Genomic DNA, 18,388 nt, shown 5'->3' on the forward strand with positions numbered 1-18,388 from the left:
TCTGTCACATATAAGATTTTTTCTAAACTCCTACTGAACAGACTGACACCGCAAATTGACCACAAGTTGGGAGAGTATCAGGGTGGCTTCAGGAGAGGGCGCTATTGTCAGGAACAAATCCTGAGTCTAAAACTGAAAATCAAATATTACAATGCACGAGCAAAGAACATCTTTATCTCCTTCATTGACTTTCAAAAGAGCCTACGATTCAATAGATAGAGACACGTTGATGTACATTTTGAGAGAATATGGCATCAATCAAAAAACACTCAACTTAAATAGGTTAACACTTACAAACACCATATCCAAAGTGAAATTTCAAGGAGAGATCAGCAAACTCTTCCAGAAAAAAACAGGCCTGAGAGAGTGATAGCTTATCACCAACACTGTTCAACGTGGTTCTAGACAAGGTCATGAGAAAACTGGAAACATAATGATTCATGTGCTATAATAGGTAGTAAAAATAAACATGTCAAACCCAAGTGTTTGGCCTTTGCTGATGATTTGGCACTCTTCACTGAGAAAGAACAGGAAGCAATAACACAGATAAATAAACTACAGGAGATAGTCGAGAAAACAGGTTTAATAATCTCCTTCACAAAAACAGAGATGATGAGCACGGATAGGAATTATGTGAAGAGAACATCATCATTTTCCTCATCATCAATGTCCCACTCCAGTCGCCCAGGTGTGGTTAACAAGCCTCCTCCACTCCTTTCTGTCCTTCTACTTTTCCTGCTCCATTACTTCCGCCACATCCAATCCAGCTTCTCTAATGTCCTTCCAAATCTGATCCATCCACCTTCTTCTCGGTCTTCCAACTAGTCTCTTTCCCTTAACTCCTCTTTCCAATTCCTTTCTTGCTACCCGTTTCTTTCCCATTCTTTTTACATGTCCGAACCATCTCAGTCTTGCTTTCTGTATGTTCTGTACTAACGGTTCTATATTTAGCTCTTCTCTGATTTTAATATTTTGAATTCTCTCTCCTCTTGTCTTTTTAAAACCGATGTTCTTAAAAATTTCATTTCTACTGCTTGGATCTTACTATCTCATCTCTCATTAGTTGCCACCGTTTCTAGTCCGTATGTTACAATTGGTATGAAATACTGTTTATATAATGTTAATTACGTTCTCTTGGGTACTTTGTCATCCCATAAAAGTTCTCTGACTTTATGATAAAATGTTGTACCTTTACTTAGTCTGTTATTAATTTCAGGATTGATTTCATTACTTCCATTTATCATGCTACCCAGATATGTAAACTGTTCTACATTCTCTAACCGTTCTCCATCTATGTTCACTTGGCTTCCCTTTTTCTCTTTTCCACAGTGCATGACTACAGTTTTCTTTTTACACATTACCATTCCAAGCTCCTTCAGATTTTCATTCCAAATGTCCAGTCTCCTTTGTACTTTTCTCCCTTTCCCCAAATCACCACATCATCTGAAGAGAACAATGAAGACGAAATATAGCAAAGTGAAAGTCACAAAGCAGTTTAAATACCTGGGAGAGATTATCAGCAGCAAAAGGATGGATAAAGAGGCCATGGAAAATAGGAGACTTAAGTTGGAAAGGCTAAACACTGCCACCAAAGCCATTTACAACAAAAAGAATCTTTCCATTAATGCCAAATAAAGACATTATTATGCGGTGGTTATTTTGTATGGGGTTGAAACAGCAACAGTAAAGAACCTGGAAAAACTACTAAAGATTGAAAGGAGAATATTAAGGAGGATTTACGGCCCAAGAGTAGTAGAGGGAAACTACAGATTATGATCAAATAAGGAGATATACAAAAGAACAGAAGACCTGGAAACAACAAAAAAATAAAAGACAGCTGCAATTCTATGGACACATGGTCAGAATGGATCCAGCAAGGTTAATTAAACAAATTTTTAATAAAATATGCTACTTGAAGAGCCAGAGGGGATATACCAAACAGATGAAGGAAGAACTCAAGAGGTTAGGAATTGCAGATGATGTCATGATGGAGACCAATTCAGGAAAAGACCTTCCAACATAAAAGTTCTTGTGGAAGAAAAGAAAGAGCGCAGAGAGGGAAGATGGACTGAAGAGAGAAGAGCGCAACATTCTGAAAGAATGAAGGCACTGTGGAGAAAGAGAAAAGAAGAAGGGATAAGAAGGAAGTGAAATGGTATTGGTGTGGTCCTAAGTTTGGCCGGTTCGTAAGAAATAATAATAATAATAATAATAATAATAATAATAATAATAATAATAATAATAATAATAATAATAATAATAATAATAATAATAATAATAATCATCATCATCATCATCATCATCATCTAGGTTGCCTATGCATCGAATTCAATGTTCCGTTTAACTCTACCAGATGGCAGACTAAACTGGGATTGTTGTTGGGCAATCTATGGTTGAATTTTAATTACTTTTGTCTGGTTAGCATCAAATGGATTTTTTTTTTTCAGCTTCAAAGATATGACTACCTATGCCAGGTTTGAACCTGCTACCTTAGGATTCAAAGGTCAACATTACCTCTGAACCATAGAGGGAGTTTTTATTTATAGCAATAAATGGAAAAGAATTCGTATTTAGAACTCCTATATACCAAAAAGTGAACTAGTAAAAGTGCTTACTTGTTGCGAACATCATTTTCTTTTACCTTCGTAAGAAAAACATTCAATACTACTAACCCAATTTGCCACTTCCATTGAATCCTGACTCTTTCATGGCTTCCTCCATCAAGTCATGCACATGTTCCACTTGTGAGCGGGACAGATTACACGGAATGTTTTCATTGTCATCGCCTGCACTTTCACTAGTGTTAAGGAGAATGGAGTCTGTAGAAGGACCAGCACTGCCTCCATCAGATTTGGTACCTTGCTGTTCTTCTACTGGGCGCAAGTCACCATCAGAAGCAAAATATGTGAGTAATTCAGTAAGAGCACGACCTGAATCGGCACAAGTCCGGACATGTAACACATTATTGGAAGCACGTAAATCAACACGAGGGCTTCCAGGATTCTGGCACAACCTCAAAGAGAGTTCAAACAAGCCCAAATCTAATACACACACATAATCTCTTCGCAGATCCACTTGTGGTCGGGTTTTATCTGATATGAAGAGAGCGGCATCTTCAGCAATAAAACGCAAGGTAGATGTACTGGTCTGGGCAGCAATATTACTAGAGACACTAAAGCTACCCATGGTGATAACAGACTTCAGAGGCAAGTGCAGAGGCCTGTAAGAAAGAAAAGGCATCCAAAGTTACATTACGCAATAAAATCCTTTAACAAGTAAACAAACATATATTATTGTTATATGTAAGTAATAGAAAGATATCAACAAGTTACAAGCCTTTCTTGTCTACTAAACCCTATACTTCGACTAATATAATATACGGACTTAACATCAGCAGTCTAGATAAATACATAAGTTTTCATTATATTAATACTTGTATATATTTTATTTGTGTCATTACTGTTTCATGTTATCAGTAAACTTTCTATCATTGACAAGTTTACGCTACATAAACAATACTGTACATATATAAGCTTGTTTTCAAGTGATTTGATAAAATCTGAGGATGTTCTTGTAGAACAAAACATGTCATTCTTTGTATGTTAGTGTGTATTTTACAGGTATGTTTATAGTGTTATAATTTACATTGTATTTGCTGTGTGTTTGACAGACTGAAAAGCCTTTGTTACATTTAACTAGGTCAACACTGGAAAACATGGCTTCATTCTTAAAATAAAAAAACAAACAAAAAAAAAAAGATTAATAATAAGGAATAGTCCAACATATGATGTCCTTAACCACAGTGAACACACCTGTAATCTACAGCACAATCCCACAGATGCATGTGAAGTTCCGTAATAACTCCAGGAGGATCATAGCCAGCAATAGGATAATCTATCACATCAAAGAAGTCCATGAATTGAGTGAACCAACTATTACTACTGGCGCACATACGATGACGAAGTGTGGCTCCCCGCACACCAGCTGCTACACGGAATGTCTGGAAAAGCATCAACGAAGGATAGCATTAGGGATGAACTGAAACATGACCATTATTCAATCATTATTTAGTATATCACATAAATTGGGATTTATTCCCAAACATAGGTGTGCTGAAAATGCTGATGTCCCCTTGGAACTCTGAACCTACAACTTGGTGTGATAACAAGATTTAATCGGTGCAACCAATGTGTATGCAAAATTTTCAACTCAAGATATTGAAGTTATGAGACACAACGCTAACAGAACTAGTGCAGCACTCATACCCTAACTCTGACTATATTAGGACTTAGAAGTGATTTGAAAGAATAGTTTCTTATTAACAGGATGTTTGCAACTGTGGCAGTCTGACACAATACTGACAAGTGGGATTTTTTAATTGCAGAATTACTATTTTATAAAAGTGCAAGGCTGCCTATTGTAATGTTTTTTTTTACAATTGGATTTACGTCGCACCAAAACAGATAGGCCTTGTGGCAACGATGGGATAGGAAAAGGGCTAGGAGTGGGAAGGAAGCGGCCTTGGCCTTAATTAAAGTACAGCCCCAGCATTTGCTGGTGTGAAAATGGGAAACCACAGAAAACCATTTTCATCAGGGCTGCTGACAGTGGGGTTCGAACCCACTATCTCTTGGTTGCAAGCTCACAGCTGCGCAGCCCTAACCACATGGTTAACTCACCCGGAATATTATAATTTCTTGATGGATGTAGTGTTTTTACACTGTCTCTTGGCACAGGCCAAAGAAAAATGCAGCTTCCTGCAAAGTCCAAGTCTCATTTATGGCTGCGACGGTATGAAAGCTATATATGGGTGGTGCTGAGTAATCATATTCAGAGCTTTAGTGTGCCTGAGGATGCTATGAAAAGTGCTAATCATATAGCTGGTTGTGCTGCAGTAGCATTTTCTGGACCGGTGAAGAAATCAATGGCAAACTATCTTACTACTTGTTGTGCCTTGTGCGCTCATTACTGCTCCATTGTTGATTTTTGAAACTCAGTGCTATTTGAAGATCCAATAGGCCCTGGGTTGAAGACATAACAGGCAGACAAAACTGCAATGACAGCTGATTTCTAACACACAGCCCTTCATGGAAAAATCACCACTGGTGTTGACTTCAAGATCATAAGGCTGAGCACTCACTAGCCTCAAGGAGAAGATAGTTACAGTTATGTTCTGTGCAACTTATTGTCAGTTCACAAACCATATGGCCACTGACTTACTTATAGTATGGTGGCAGTGCTCTACAGCTGTAAGAACAGCTACTGCAATATGACTGCAGATAACAGCCCTCGTAAAATGTAATACCCAGAAAAACGAAAGAATTACACGAACAAACTGAAAAATTCCCAAAAACTGAAAACAAACTCTATGCACTCCCTAACAACACCTGACACTAAATTGAGAAAAGACAATTTAAGAATAAAAGAGAGTGGAAAAACTAACGAATTGCTCACTGCGAATGGCTGACAGAGGAAGAAGATTTTGGCCTATAAAGGGAATACTACTATCTGCGCACTTTTTAGCGATAGATTTGTGTATGGGTTTGAGGAGTAAGGAGGGTGCACTTCCGGTTCCGTTAGTACTACCAACTGAATGGAAATGAAATTTGAATTGAATTGATAATATGATATATCGATATGAATTTTCTAAACCTTTGTTATTTTAAACCAAAAACTGTCACACACACATTATATAACATTTCTCGATGCGAATCTTATTCCTAGAGTGAATTCTATAATTTGGCTTTGCTGTATAAATAACAACAGTACTAGTACGTAAAGTGTACGCCAGATGTCGCACAGCGATGCATAAGCGATTCATAGTTTGTTTCAAAGATTGCCAATACGAATCTCGAAGATTGCCGAGGTCAACCGCTTCAGCACTAGGGTGTAAATCTATCGCTAAAAAGTGCGCAGATAGTACACTAATCTCAGCATTACTTATGATGTCACTTTCCCCATAGTCAGTCCCCAAAGAGATGACTAAATTTTTAACAATTTCCCACTACATCTTCATTTTCTCATGCCTCACGTCTTACTATAACTTTTTGTGAATGGTGCACAACTTAGCTCTGGTCATCTCCACTAATAATCACCACAGCTTCAGCTAACAGGCATTCTACCTCAGAAACCGTCAAGCACTTACCTTTTACAGCGAAATAACCTTTAATCTGAGCCCAGATCTTCTCAATTACATTAACACGTTGAGTGCCAAGCGACTCCATATGGGTACGTGAGAGTAGTCAAGTTTTTGAACTTCACGTCCCCATATGGGGTCGTACGTTCGTCCTAAATCGAGAACTATGCAAACCCATTTGGGTGCGCAGTAAGTATGTGATTCGAAGCTGTATAAGTTCTCTTCCTGCCATCTGCTGGTCGTCTATTTAAGTACGTGCATAGTCCACCTTCCATTCTTCAATTCCTGTTTTGGCGCGACCCCATATGGGTACGTCAAGAGTGCTGTGTAGGGTGAAAAAGTCATTGTCTATCTCGCGCATGGATTGTTTATGTAATTGTGCAGTGCTGCGAGTTTCCTTTTCTTTTTTTAAGTCATTACTAGCAAATCGAGCAGTAAAATACTTAGTGCAAATAGTATGGACGATATATCGAACAAGTCAGACAATGATGCAAACGTAGTATATAGTTACATTAATTTTGAACTCAGTACAGAGCAAATAGCGATCTCGCATGTTCATCCAGATTGATAAATTACAGTCTTCAGCATACACATCGCCGCTGTATTCCGGGTTTCCAAGCCAGCTGTTGCAACAATTATGACCGTCTTCAACGATATAGTCACTGGTTTCCCATGTTGCACGATCATCGCTGCTGGGTTCTCTCACTCAAATTAAATGTTATACAAATAAAATTATATACTTATTCAATATTCCGTAACTACTAATTCTTCTTATAATAATATTCTGTTACATCCTAATTAACCAAATTTACATGATTTTCACTACTTTATATAACAAGATTTTATATGAATATTTCCTAACCTAAAATCGGAAGATCGCCATTTACAAACATTTCCTGACCTAAAATCGGGGATCCTACATTTTTACGGCCCCAGAATGAACAAGCTAACACATCTCTCATAATGAACAGCGAATAACGCGTCCCTGCAAAGGAAAAGGTAAGTATGACCGAGCGTCGGGACAGTAACTACTGTATAAGTATGACCCCATATGGGGGCGCATGTTCGTGTACAATTCGTAATGACCAATACGACCCCATATGGGGTCGCAATATTTTACCTAATATACATAATAAGTTGACGTAATATATCATAAATACATCCTCATTTCAGCGATCATTTGCTTGGTTAAGCCTGTGAACGTTTTGGCACCAGGGAGTAACTCGATGTTATTAACTCACGGCACTAGACGGCAGTCCTATGAAATTCGGTCTGGCACTCAACGTGTTAAAGTGGCATCAAAAGCAGACATAGCTTGCATCTGGGAGATAGTGGGTTTGAATCCCACTGTCGGCAGCCATAAAGATGGTTTTCCATGGTTTTCCATTTTCACACCAGGCACCTTAATTAAGGCGACAGCCACTTCCTTCCAACTCCTAGGCCTTTCATATCTCATCATCACCATAAGACCTATCTGTGTCGGTGCGACGTAAAGCCACTAGAAAAAAAATTGTGACAAAGATGAAGTTTTCAATTCTACTACAGCAGAACCAGTAAATTCACCAGTTCTAAAAGGTACTTTCTTACCTCCCCAGTACTGTCACATACATCACACTTATCCCAGCGATGTTCTTAAAATCAAATACAGGTATTCCTTCAAGTGCTCCTGTAGCATGTCTTTTCAGTAAATGCAAAGATGTACTCCCCCGAATAGGCCAAAGCTTAGCAATGAGAATTTAAAGAACAATTATTTTATTTCTAAAGTAAATGGCAAATTATTTGACATGCCACAAGTTATTAACTGAAATAAAAATAATGGGAAAAGATCATTTCGAAAGTTTCAAACTATCGTGTTTAGTCTCGCCTAGTGATGATAGCCACTTAACACGTTCGCAGCCGATGACGACAGATGTGTCATGAACCACTTTCACTTACTGCCGATGTCAACACACGTGCATCACATTCTGCGCCATGTATTAAAGCTCATATTCCGCTAGTACCTCCAAGCAGACCTCTTATCTTGGCACTGTTAAGATGTTGTTAAACATATGCTAAAAATGGGCTTTAACTTAATTGTTAGTTACTATATCCGTAGCCGTTACAATTTGGCGACAACAAGGCTTGTCTTGAGTAATATTTCATGGAATTCTACAAACGACACAAGGAACTCTCTTGAGACAATGCCATATCTACCTGTGTTTGTTGCAGCACAATATTAGAGACTACTGCATTGACTAGGTCCGCTGTACAGCGACTGTTCACACAACAATACCACAGATTTTTTTTCGCTATTTGCTTTACGTCGCATCGACACAGACAGGTCTTATGGCGACGATGGGATAGGAAAGGCCTAGGTATGGGAAGGAAGCGGCCGTGGCCTTAATTAAGGTACAGCCCGAGCACATGCCTGGTGTGAAAATGGGAAACCACGGAAAACCATCTTCAGGGCTGCCGACAGTGGGGTTCGAACCCACTATCTCCCGGATGCAAGCTCACAGCAGCACGCCCCTAACCGCACGGCCAACTCGCCCGGTAACACGATATTACCATGCAACATTTTTGCCAGAAATGTTCAATAACGTATTTATCTTTTGTAGGAAAGTGACTGAACAAAATATTCTTTCTCCCATTCTACTTCATTACCTGTCATGATGCATATGCTGCGTCCAACGGCACCGCAGGCGATAAGTTCATCAATAGTGGCGCTGAAGCACCGTGTGCGTCGTGGCTTCCATGCACAGAAATATTATTGAAATAATTCAAATCATCATCATCATCATCATTAATGTCCCACTTCAGTCGAATGGCTATGGTTAAATGATAATCGAAAATAGATAAGGACACAGAAATAAACTCCGTTAAGCAAAAAAAGGTATCACGGTATCGTGGTAACAGTACCCATATCCGAGCGGCCACGAACATGTAAATGTCTGTATGCTAAATCATCCCACACAAAAAAATATATTTTCCTTGCAAACTTTGATATTGTTTCAGCTTCTGCGAAAAAACAAAGTCAGTGATTTCCTTAAAATTAGTGTTCCTAAAGTAATCCTAATTTTACTGATTACTTGTTGAAAAAGCAATTTGAGGGGGTTAAAAACAAAGGGGTAAAAATGACAAAATTTAAGAGATGGCGTTAGTATGCAACAAGTGTAAGGGAAGAAACCAATCTATTTGGTGGCGAAACAGTGCAACTGCTATTACTGATTGCTACAATCCAGCATGTTGTATCAGAACCACTTCACCAAACTGTTATTTTGTCTGGCAGTAAAGGGAGACAAGTACACTTGTACCTCATTGCCTCCAAATTGCTTACACTAAACCAGCTAGAGTATACCTTAGGATCGGGTTCATGCAGTTATAAAGGCTCACTGCAAGTTTGAAGTAGTCAGTATGATTTCTGAAGATTTCCATTCAACTGAAAACATGCGAGTCCTTAAAACAATGTTGGTGGGGTGATCAGCAAATTTCAATGGATCTGTTTGAAAATGGATCACCCAATCACTCTTTCCTACAAGTGCTCGCTCAATGAAGATCTGAAGTTTGAAATTTATGACATAAATTTGGGCACCCAACAACCCATTTGTATGAAGTGCCTCCAAAAATCACCACTGTGAAGTATTATGATTTACAGTCTCTTCTACAATATTTTTGGGGAATTCACCATGAATTTTACAAAACATTCAAGCATGGGCAACAGAAGAAAAAAATGTCTCTGCTGCAGTGGTGTCTTCTTCGACAACAGCGGAGGACAATGATGACGACATGACGGAATACTTCTGGGATTCAGATTAATATTCATTCATCCCTAACATCTTAAGTATCATACTTATCATCGAAACCAAATACATCAAGATAGTGACCATCAATGTAGTGACACTAACAGGGAAAGTGGAAAGAAATTGCAGATTTTACGGTTGACAAAGATATTATAATCATTATAAAATATCAAAGCCATGTTTTATATAGGAAGAACTGGGCGAACTTTAAATCAAAGATATCAAGAACAGTTCAAGGCAATAAAGTACAACAGATATTCAGCTTTTGCGGAACACATTTACAACAACAGCTTTTTAGGGATCGAAAAGGACATGAAGTTAATTTTTAAGGGTAATTATGGATTTGAATTAAATACACGTGAAAACATTAAGATATTTTTGGTGCAGACAAGGAATCCAGATAAAATTTTAAATGGAACAGTCGCAAGCAACATTTTGTTTACAATCTTAAGTTGACGTAACATCAGGTGCTTCCAACGAAAACTTAAGGTGACGTAACATCATGTGCTTGCAGCACGGTTTCGTACTTAAAGCTGAACGTTTGTCAGTACTCGACCAACAGGCTGAGCACAAGGAAAAGCCAGCCCTTCCTATGGTATGTCCACACCTTTTACAACAACATTGTAAGTTTATATGTATTATTTTCATACTTTTACACTGGTTTTTACAGTTGATGTCAACAGGGCTACATTTTAAACTCATTTTGACGACACACTTATGTGAAATCAAATTTAAATTTTAACACTGACGATGGACCTTAGTGTCCGAAAACCGGTTATGTTTTAATAAAGTGTGTGCTGATATGACTGTATATAATTAATAATAATAAAATTACATATAATTAATAATAATAATAAAATGACAAAGATATAGATTGCTGGGATTCAGTGAGATCAAATGGAAAGGAAAAGGTGAGAGGAAACTAAACAAAGGATACACCTTACCGTTGTGCCCGTTTACATCTCGTAGACAGCTTTCAAAATGGCACCGAATGATGGTATGGCCCATCCGATCTATGAGATACAAGGAATATATATGTAGTGCGATATTATAGAAGGCCATGCATGTCTGGGAACGGACAAATATTGAAGGCACTACGAGACAGTAGAGAGTCAAGTGAATTGTTTTACAAAAAAAATAGAAGCGAAGGGATTGTTAAAAAAACTTCACTTAAAAATCTGCATCGCAAGAGTGAAGACGTATCCGGTAAACAAGCTATATATTGATAAAAGATACAAGAATTTAGAGGAGATTCTTGAAGAAAAGGGATCGTCGTTGTAAAACAAATAATATAATTCACCAGTCGACGAACCAGAGTTAATTAAAATATATATTAAAAAAATAAGCAAGATACGGTGATATGCGCCTAGAAGGATCCCGAGAGCAATCGCGTCGCATTCTGTAAGGACGGACCAATTGAAACCCAAGAGAAATACTTTCATACGGCAAGAAGACTACCTTGGTCTAATTCAAGAAAGAAGAAGAATAAATTTTCGAGATTTTCCCAGAAAGAGCCAATATAGATATATATATACGGAGAACTTAATCCCGACGAGATCAAAGTTATATCTCAGAGAGCAAGAAAAAGGAATAACAACTGGAGAATTATTATTGTCAGATGGATCATATCATGACAATTTTCTGCTCCGAAATGTATATTTTTGTTGTCAGCAGAAGTAATATGATGTGTGCCTGCTAAGCATGCATGATGGACCAAACTGGGGAGCGGTACATCCTAACCAGATGGCCAACCCATAATGAGGAAGGCAACGGCCAACCAGATGACCAACCCATGATGAGGAAGGCAACGGCTAACCAGGTGACCAACCCATGATGGGGAATGCAATGGCTAACCAGATGACCAACCCACAATGAGGAAGGCAACGGCCAACCAGATGATCAACCCATGATGAGGAAGACAACGGCCAACCAGATGACCAACCCATGATGAGGAAGGCAATGGCTAACCAGGTGACCAACCCATGATGAGGAAGGCAATGGCTAACCAGGTGACCAACCCATGATGAGGAAGGCAATGGCTAACCAGATGACCAACCCACAATGAGGAAGGCAACGGCCAACCAGATGACCAACCCACATCCTGACCACAGAGCTAACGACATCCGAGTGGAGGCGGAACAACAGGACCAGATGTTACGATAAGCGAGCTAAGTCTTTACATTTTTAATTACATAGTTTTTTATTTGCGTATACATTTACTTGTGGCATGTGCTGATAAGTTGGTGATAAAAACCCTTTAATTAAGAGTGCAAGTGAATAATAAAGTGAAGTGTGAGATATTTAAGTCTATAATAATACGATCGAGCAGTGTAGAATAAGATTCTAGTACATTACATATACGCCACCACATTTTTTTGGTCAGAATAACTAATGAATTACGAGAATTTGAAGGAAGTGTCTTTTATAACAGCTGATAGCAACGATTTGACACATTGTGGAATTTTGATAAATCTCGTATTGGTTATACTAAATGTTTACGTCATGTTTGGTCCGCGTGTCTGAGATGAATGCGTAGAATCACGTACTCTTTGCTCCGCAACATAAGAGTATGGAACTCAGTTTGGGGTTATGATATATAACGTTATTGAGATATGTTTATAAGAAAGGCAATTGTGACATATCTGGCATGGTAATATAAGAGTAATCGCGACATGTTGTAGTGGAGGTTATGATAATGAAGTTGTTAGCTGAATGTTGAAATCATGTTACAGTATTGGTAACTCGGCGAAATAAGTCAATGTATAATGAAATGCGGATGTTTATTTATGTGTTACGGAGAGGGCAAGGATTGCCTGCATCTAAGGAAATGCCATGTCACATTTATAAGAGGTAAGGATTTGTGTGAAATGATACATGTACATGAAACTGAGCACACTGCGGGAATGACCTAAACTAAGATATGAGTGATATACATTGAAGTAGAATTGAGATTTTGATGGGATTATATGACAATAGTAGATGCTGTATTTCAAGTACGAGAATATTATGATGTATTTTATAACGGTGTTCATGGCCAAATGCAAATATGATATTTATAAATGCGGTAAAATATTTCCGAGCATAAATGTGTTGTATTTACATTCTGACTGCCCAAATGAATTGAGTAACTTGCGAAGATGAGAAATGTTATGGAATATGACAAAGGGAGAGCACATAGAGCCTGAAATAGATGTGTATGTGAATCAAAAATTATGTGGAAAGCTAGATAGATAACTTATTTATTCTGACACAGAGTTTATTTGAATTTACATTCTTTAAGAGAATAATGGATAGGGAAATGATAGGCTAGGAGCCAGATTTAACAGGCATTAGGGAAATATGCCTTAGCCCGTAAGTCGTTACCGAAGTGCATCATAGAAGAAAGACCAAATTAAATGAGTTCAGATTTATGTTCAATCTTATGTTCAAATTTATGAGCAGATTTATATTTATATTCATATTCAAACTCAGATCTATTTGTTTATTTTACGTTTTATTCTGCTAAACTATACATTTTATTCAGATCTAATTAGCCTGATTTTGATGATAATGAGCAATCTAAACATCATAACGATATCTGCGTCAACTTAATGACTTGTTTTCAATGAAGACTGTGGATGCCCAGTGATCAATTGTAAATTGTAATATTCATTTTTGACTTCATTTCGGAATTGGTGTAAATAGCTTAACATTGCATTTATTTTTCTTTTCTACGAGCCACCGGTGACTCTGAATTATTACCTGTACATAGTAACAACGCGTATACTACCCTAAATCACATTACTTTTTCCTAGGGCAATCTTTTATTCAAATAAATATTATTATTATGTTTTCTAGAATTTGTGTGTGATGAATTCTTTCCCTTTTACGTAGTTGATAAGCTAGTTGGTAAGCCAAGAAAGAATTGACTGAGTTGATGCCCGATTTGAATTTATCAAGGACTTACATCGTTGGTACTTTAGTCAGGTGAATTAATTATTTCGTATTACATCCTCGGTGAACCGGCATTCTCTTCGAACTCATGTTAAGTGAGACCTAATGTAAAATCTTCAGATTTTACTTGAGAGATGGATACCCTGAGAAGAAATTGAGCCACTGGGAATTATCTGCTTACCCTTTTTCTACTTGGGGGCACACAGTACTTCCAGGTAAAATCGTCGCATCCTTTATTTTCAATACAAAAATCGGACGTTATAAACATTTAATTGCATAATCGTCGCACGTCCAAATTTTGTTCACCAAGCTGGTTAAAAGGTACATGGAACTGCAATGTAAGTTGCACATGAATGCGCAATTTAAATACGTGTATGGTTTATGGGCAATTTGGCAACACAGTCACATTTGCGAGATGTTGCACAACGTATAAATAAATAATACCGGTATATGTACGATGCATGGCTTACCGGTAGGCTATCGGCAGTTTGACAACGTGGTCGTGAGACAGTGTACAATTTATTCACCACCTACATATTATGAGTTCTCATTTGAAATATGTAAGGCTGTAAGTTATCGCTTATCGGCAACGTCGCCAGGAAATACCGGTACCAACACACACTTGTCTTCTAGTAGACAAGAGGTCTGATAGAATTCTGCGTTATTACAACCCCCCCCCGGCGCAACAGTCGCAAAGGACCTTGGCCTAGCAAGCGACCGCTGCTCAGCCCGAAGGCCTGCAGATTACGAGGTGTCAAGTGGTCAGCACGACAAATCCTCACGGCCGTTATTCTTGGCTCTCTAGACCGGGGCCGCCATCTCACCGTCAGATAGCTCTTCAATTGCAATCACGTAGGTTGAGTGGACCTCGAACCAGCCCTCAGATACAGGTAAAATTCCCTGACCCGGCTGTGAATTGAACCCGGGGCCTCCGTGTAAGAGGCAGGCACGCTACCCCTACACCATGGGGCTGGCTCCTGCGTTATTGCACACGAAGTGAGATCCAAGATGATAACGCAGATTTCCATGGAATTATTCAGCTCACAGTCAGCCAAATTATTTACGATGTCTCAGTTGTCATCGCTAGACTCTTATCTTATACTACGTCATAAGTGTCCGGGCATGGGATGAAATATTAACCTAATGTTTAAAAGAAATTGAAAAAATGAAATTTTGTTACTGACATCTCGGAACACGGTCAACTACAGTAGATCTACACCGCGCTAGCTAGAGCGATGGATGAAGATGTCCGTGCTCTGGTTTGCAAGCTTTACGCAAGCGCACTAGTGTCACAATTAAGTATTTATTTATTTTCCACCTAGTCGATACAATGATTGCTTAAGGCAATTTAATGGTTAAAAGTGCTACATGTTTCGTATATTATCAACATCTTCAGCCACATAACACTGTTTAGATGAAAAATACGTAAATTGACAAAGTAATGCTTTAGAGGAAGTGTCCTTAAAATTAACATAAGATTGACAACATTAGAACAAACAAAAAAAACTCAAGAGAAAATATATAAATTATTTCTACAATTGAAAGCAGTCGTCAAGGAAACACTTATACAATATTCCATAGAGAATATATCCCCCGCTCCTCCACCTCCTCAGGAGCAAGGGCAAGGAAGAACGCATCATCAATATTACACCAGACACAAGACTGTGAAAGAATGACAGGAGTTAATGTTCCAAAGGAAAACAGGCTTAATAAGAATTGACAACTAGGAATTAGTTATATTTTCATCTGCATTAATAATAAGAGCCACATTGTGATATCTGGATTTCTTCATTTCGACAATTATAAATTGTATAATTTTTAATTTATAAATTGACCTTTTTTCATGAATTATTAAGATAATATTTATTAGGGCATATTCTCTATGGAATATTCTACAAGTGTTGCCTTGACAACTGCTTTCAATTGTAGAAATAATTTATATATTTTCTCTTGAGTTCTTGTTTTTGTTTGTTTTAATGTTGTCAATCTTATGTTAATTTTAAGGACACTTCCTCTAACGCATTACTTTGTCAATTTACGTATTTTTCATCTAAACAGTGTTATGTGGCTGAAGATGTTGATAATATACGAAACATGTACCACTTTTAACCATTAAATTGCCTTAAGCAATCATTGTTTCGACTAGGTGGAAAGAGAGAGAGATTTATTAAAGAAATAAATCGTCCGTCCTCCAATGAGGGTGACCATTTGGATCTGGAATACAGTTTCAATTTCAATGGAGTTTAAAAATATCAAGAAATGAAGCTTTAATCGTTGAAGCTGTTATCTTCTTTTTTCCCGGGGTTAGTGGGGGAGAAATGTCAATCACGTTCTCAGGTACAGATGGAAGTGAATGATTTGCAGAGAGTCCCTCAGTATCTGTATTACTATTTTTTCTAACTCGCAAAATTGAACTTTCAAGTTTTGTAGGAAGTTCGATGTCTGACTAGGGAGGGCGCCTCTTGCTCCGAATAGCAGGCCTCTGAAAATCCACCGATCGATAGGTATTTTATACTTAGATGAAAGGTAAGGCAAGCATGGAATATAAATAGCTTGCTTTTCTAGGTCCACATCCCGAGCCTGATCCAGGTCCCTTTCAAAGTGAATGGTGGGATCTAAGACCATCGCTTTCATGTCCTCTCTGTTGATGGCTACGATGTCCGCCCTCCGATTAGAGTCATCAGTAGAGACGCAGTGAACCTCCTCGTGCACCTCCCATCCACGCTGTCTCAAGCCTTGAGCAATCGACGATCTTACACGGTGGTAGCGGTGGTTGCGCATTAGTTCAGTGCTCCGGCAGAATCCCAGCACATGTCCAAGGGTTTCTGTCTCGTTGCAGCCATTTTGGCGGCAACGGGTTGTGTTAAATGACCTACAAGGAACCGACCTGACTGCGGTGAGGTTGCATGTCATCTTCACTGCATTCATATATTCAGAGGAGGACAGAGGTGATTTATGAGTCATCCAGGAGTTTGCTTTCGGGCAGTCTGAATATAACACTACTCCTTTTCCTTTATGTGGTAGCTCACACCACGACTGAAAGGATCGATTTCTCATAATTTCGCGTAGTTTCCTTCCGTCAATCTTTGGGGGGAGACTTTCTTTTTTTATGTCAAGTCTGTGGAGTGCCATATCTTGTTCTTCAGGTAACTTCCTTACGTATGGTAGGTGAACATCCTGAACATGGAGTAAGCGATTACAAATATTGTAATATTGTAATCTATTGAAGTGCGATACGGACCATGAAGCTGATTTTATGTAAAGTTGCAACCAACGAGCTCAACTGATAACAAATTGCCGCATGCTTCCTTGCCGCCTAACAGTATTGGCTGCTCTGGAATGGACAGATCACAGATGCATTTATTTGTTTGTGACTGACGTGATTACTGTAGACATGTGTGCGTGAGAATTTAAGTTTTTAATTTGTGTTTGGGGTGTTTGTAGAAATAATTTGTTTTAATAGTGAACAATTACGGAAAGTCATTTATATTGCAAAACATTAACGTGTGAAGCATTTATAAGCGATTATGGGTAAATATACAAACTATTCTGTGGGCTTCAAGCTAAGCGTAATTACCTTCGCTGAACAGCACGGGGACAGAGCTGCAGAAAGAAAATTTTCAGTGAGTGAAAAGTTGGTGCGTGACTGGCGGAAATTAAAAAACAAGCTAACAAGCACAAACCCTTCTAGACGCGCATTTAGAGGTCCTAAAACAGGGAAGTTTCCTATAATTGACAAAGAAGTGTTTATACGTCAATGAAATATGTAGCAATGGCTGCAGTGTATCATATGAAATGTTACAAATTAAGGGATGGGAGATAGCGCGCAAACACAACATACCGGTAACTCAGTTTAAGGCGAGTCGTGGGTGGATTAAGGGGTTCATGCGACGACACAATCTGTCAGTGCGAAGGAGAACAACACTAAGCCAAAAGTTGCCTGCTGATTACACGGACAAGACTGTAAATTTTCACCGATTTGTCATACGTTTGCGCAAGGAAACTTCGTACTTGCTTTCTCAAATCGGTAATGCTGATCAGACTCCAATCTTTTTTGATATGCCTCGCAACAGCACTATTGCGCTAAAAGGATCACGGAGTGTATTAATGAAAACCAGCGGTAGTGAGAAGTTGCGATGCACGGCAATGCTGGCCATTACAGCTGACGGAAGAAAGTTGCCGCCTTACATCATTTTCAAGAGGAAAACGATGCCTAAGAATATACAGTTTTCCCATGGAATTCATGTACGAGTGCAACCAAAGGGTTGGATGGACGTAGAACTCATGCTGGACTGGGTTAAAACTGTGTGGGATAGAAGACCCGGTGCACTACTAAAACAACCAGCTCTGCTTGTTTTAGATAGTTTCCGAGGTCACCTCATGAACAAAGTAAAGCACGTCTCAGTAAAAATAAGACACGGCAGATAGTTATTCCTAGTGACCTAACATCAGCTTTGCAGCCACTAGACATATGTATTAATAAACCCTTTAAAGACCACTTACGTTGATTTTACAAGTGGATGATGAGCGGCGATCAGCA

General features: G+C 38.5%; 1 protein-coding gene across 1 annotated transcript in view; it reads right to left on the bottom strand.

The window, feature by feature from the left end:
• Positions 1-18,388, bottom strand: part of Atg2 (Autophagy-related 2) — a 412,975-nt gene that overhangs the window by 142,450 nt on the left and 252,137 nt on the right. Inside the window, exons 23-24 of the mRNA XM_067136531.2 lie at positions 3,813-4,000; positions 2,673-3,220 (exon numbers count right to left, since the gene is read on the bottom strand). Coding sequence (XP_066992632.2) covers positions 2,673-3,220; positions 3,813-4,000 — 736 coding nt within the window. The remainder of the gene's footprint in view (positions 1-2,672; positions 3,221-3,812; positions 4,001-18,388) is intronic.

The sequence above is a fragment of the Anabrus simplex genome, chromosome 1, assembly GCF_040414725.1.
Source record: "Anabrus simplex isolate iqAnaSimp1 chromosome 1, ASM4041472v1, whole genome shotgun sequence".
In the NCBI taxonomy this organism is placed as follows: domain Eukaryota; kingdom Metazoa; phylum Arthropoda; class Insecta; order Orthoptera; family Tettigoniidae; genus Anabrus; species Anabrus simplex.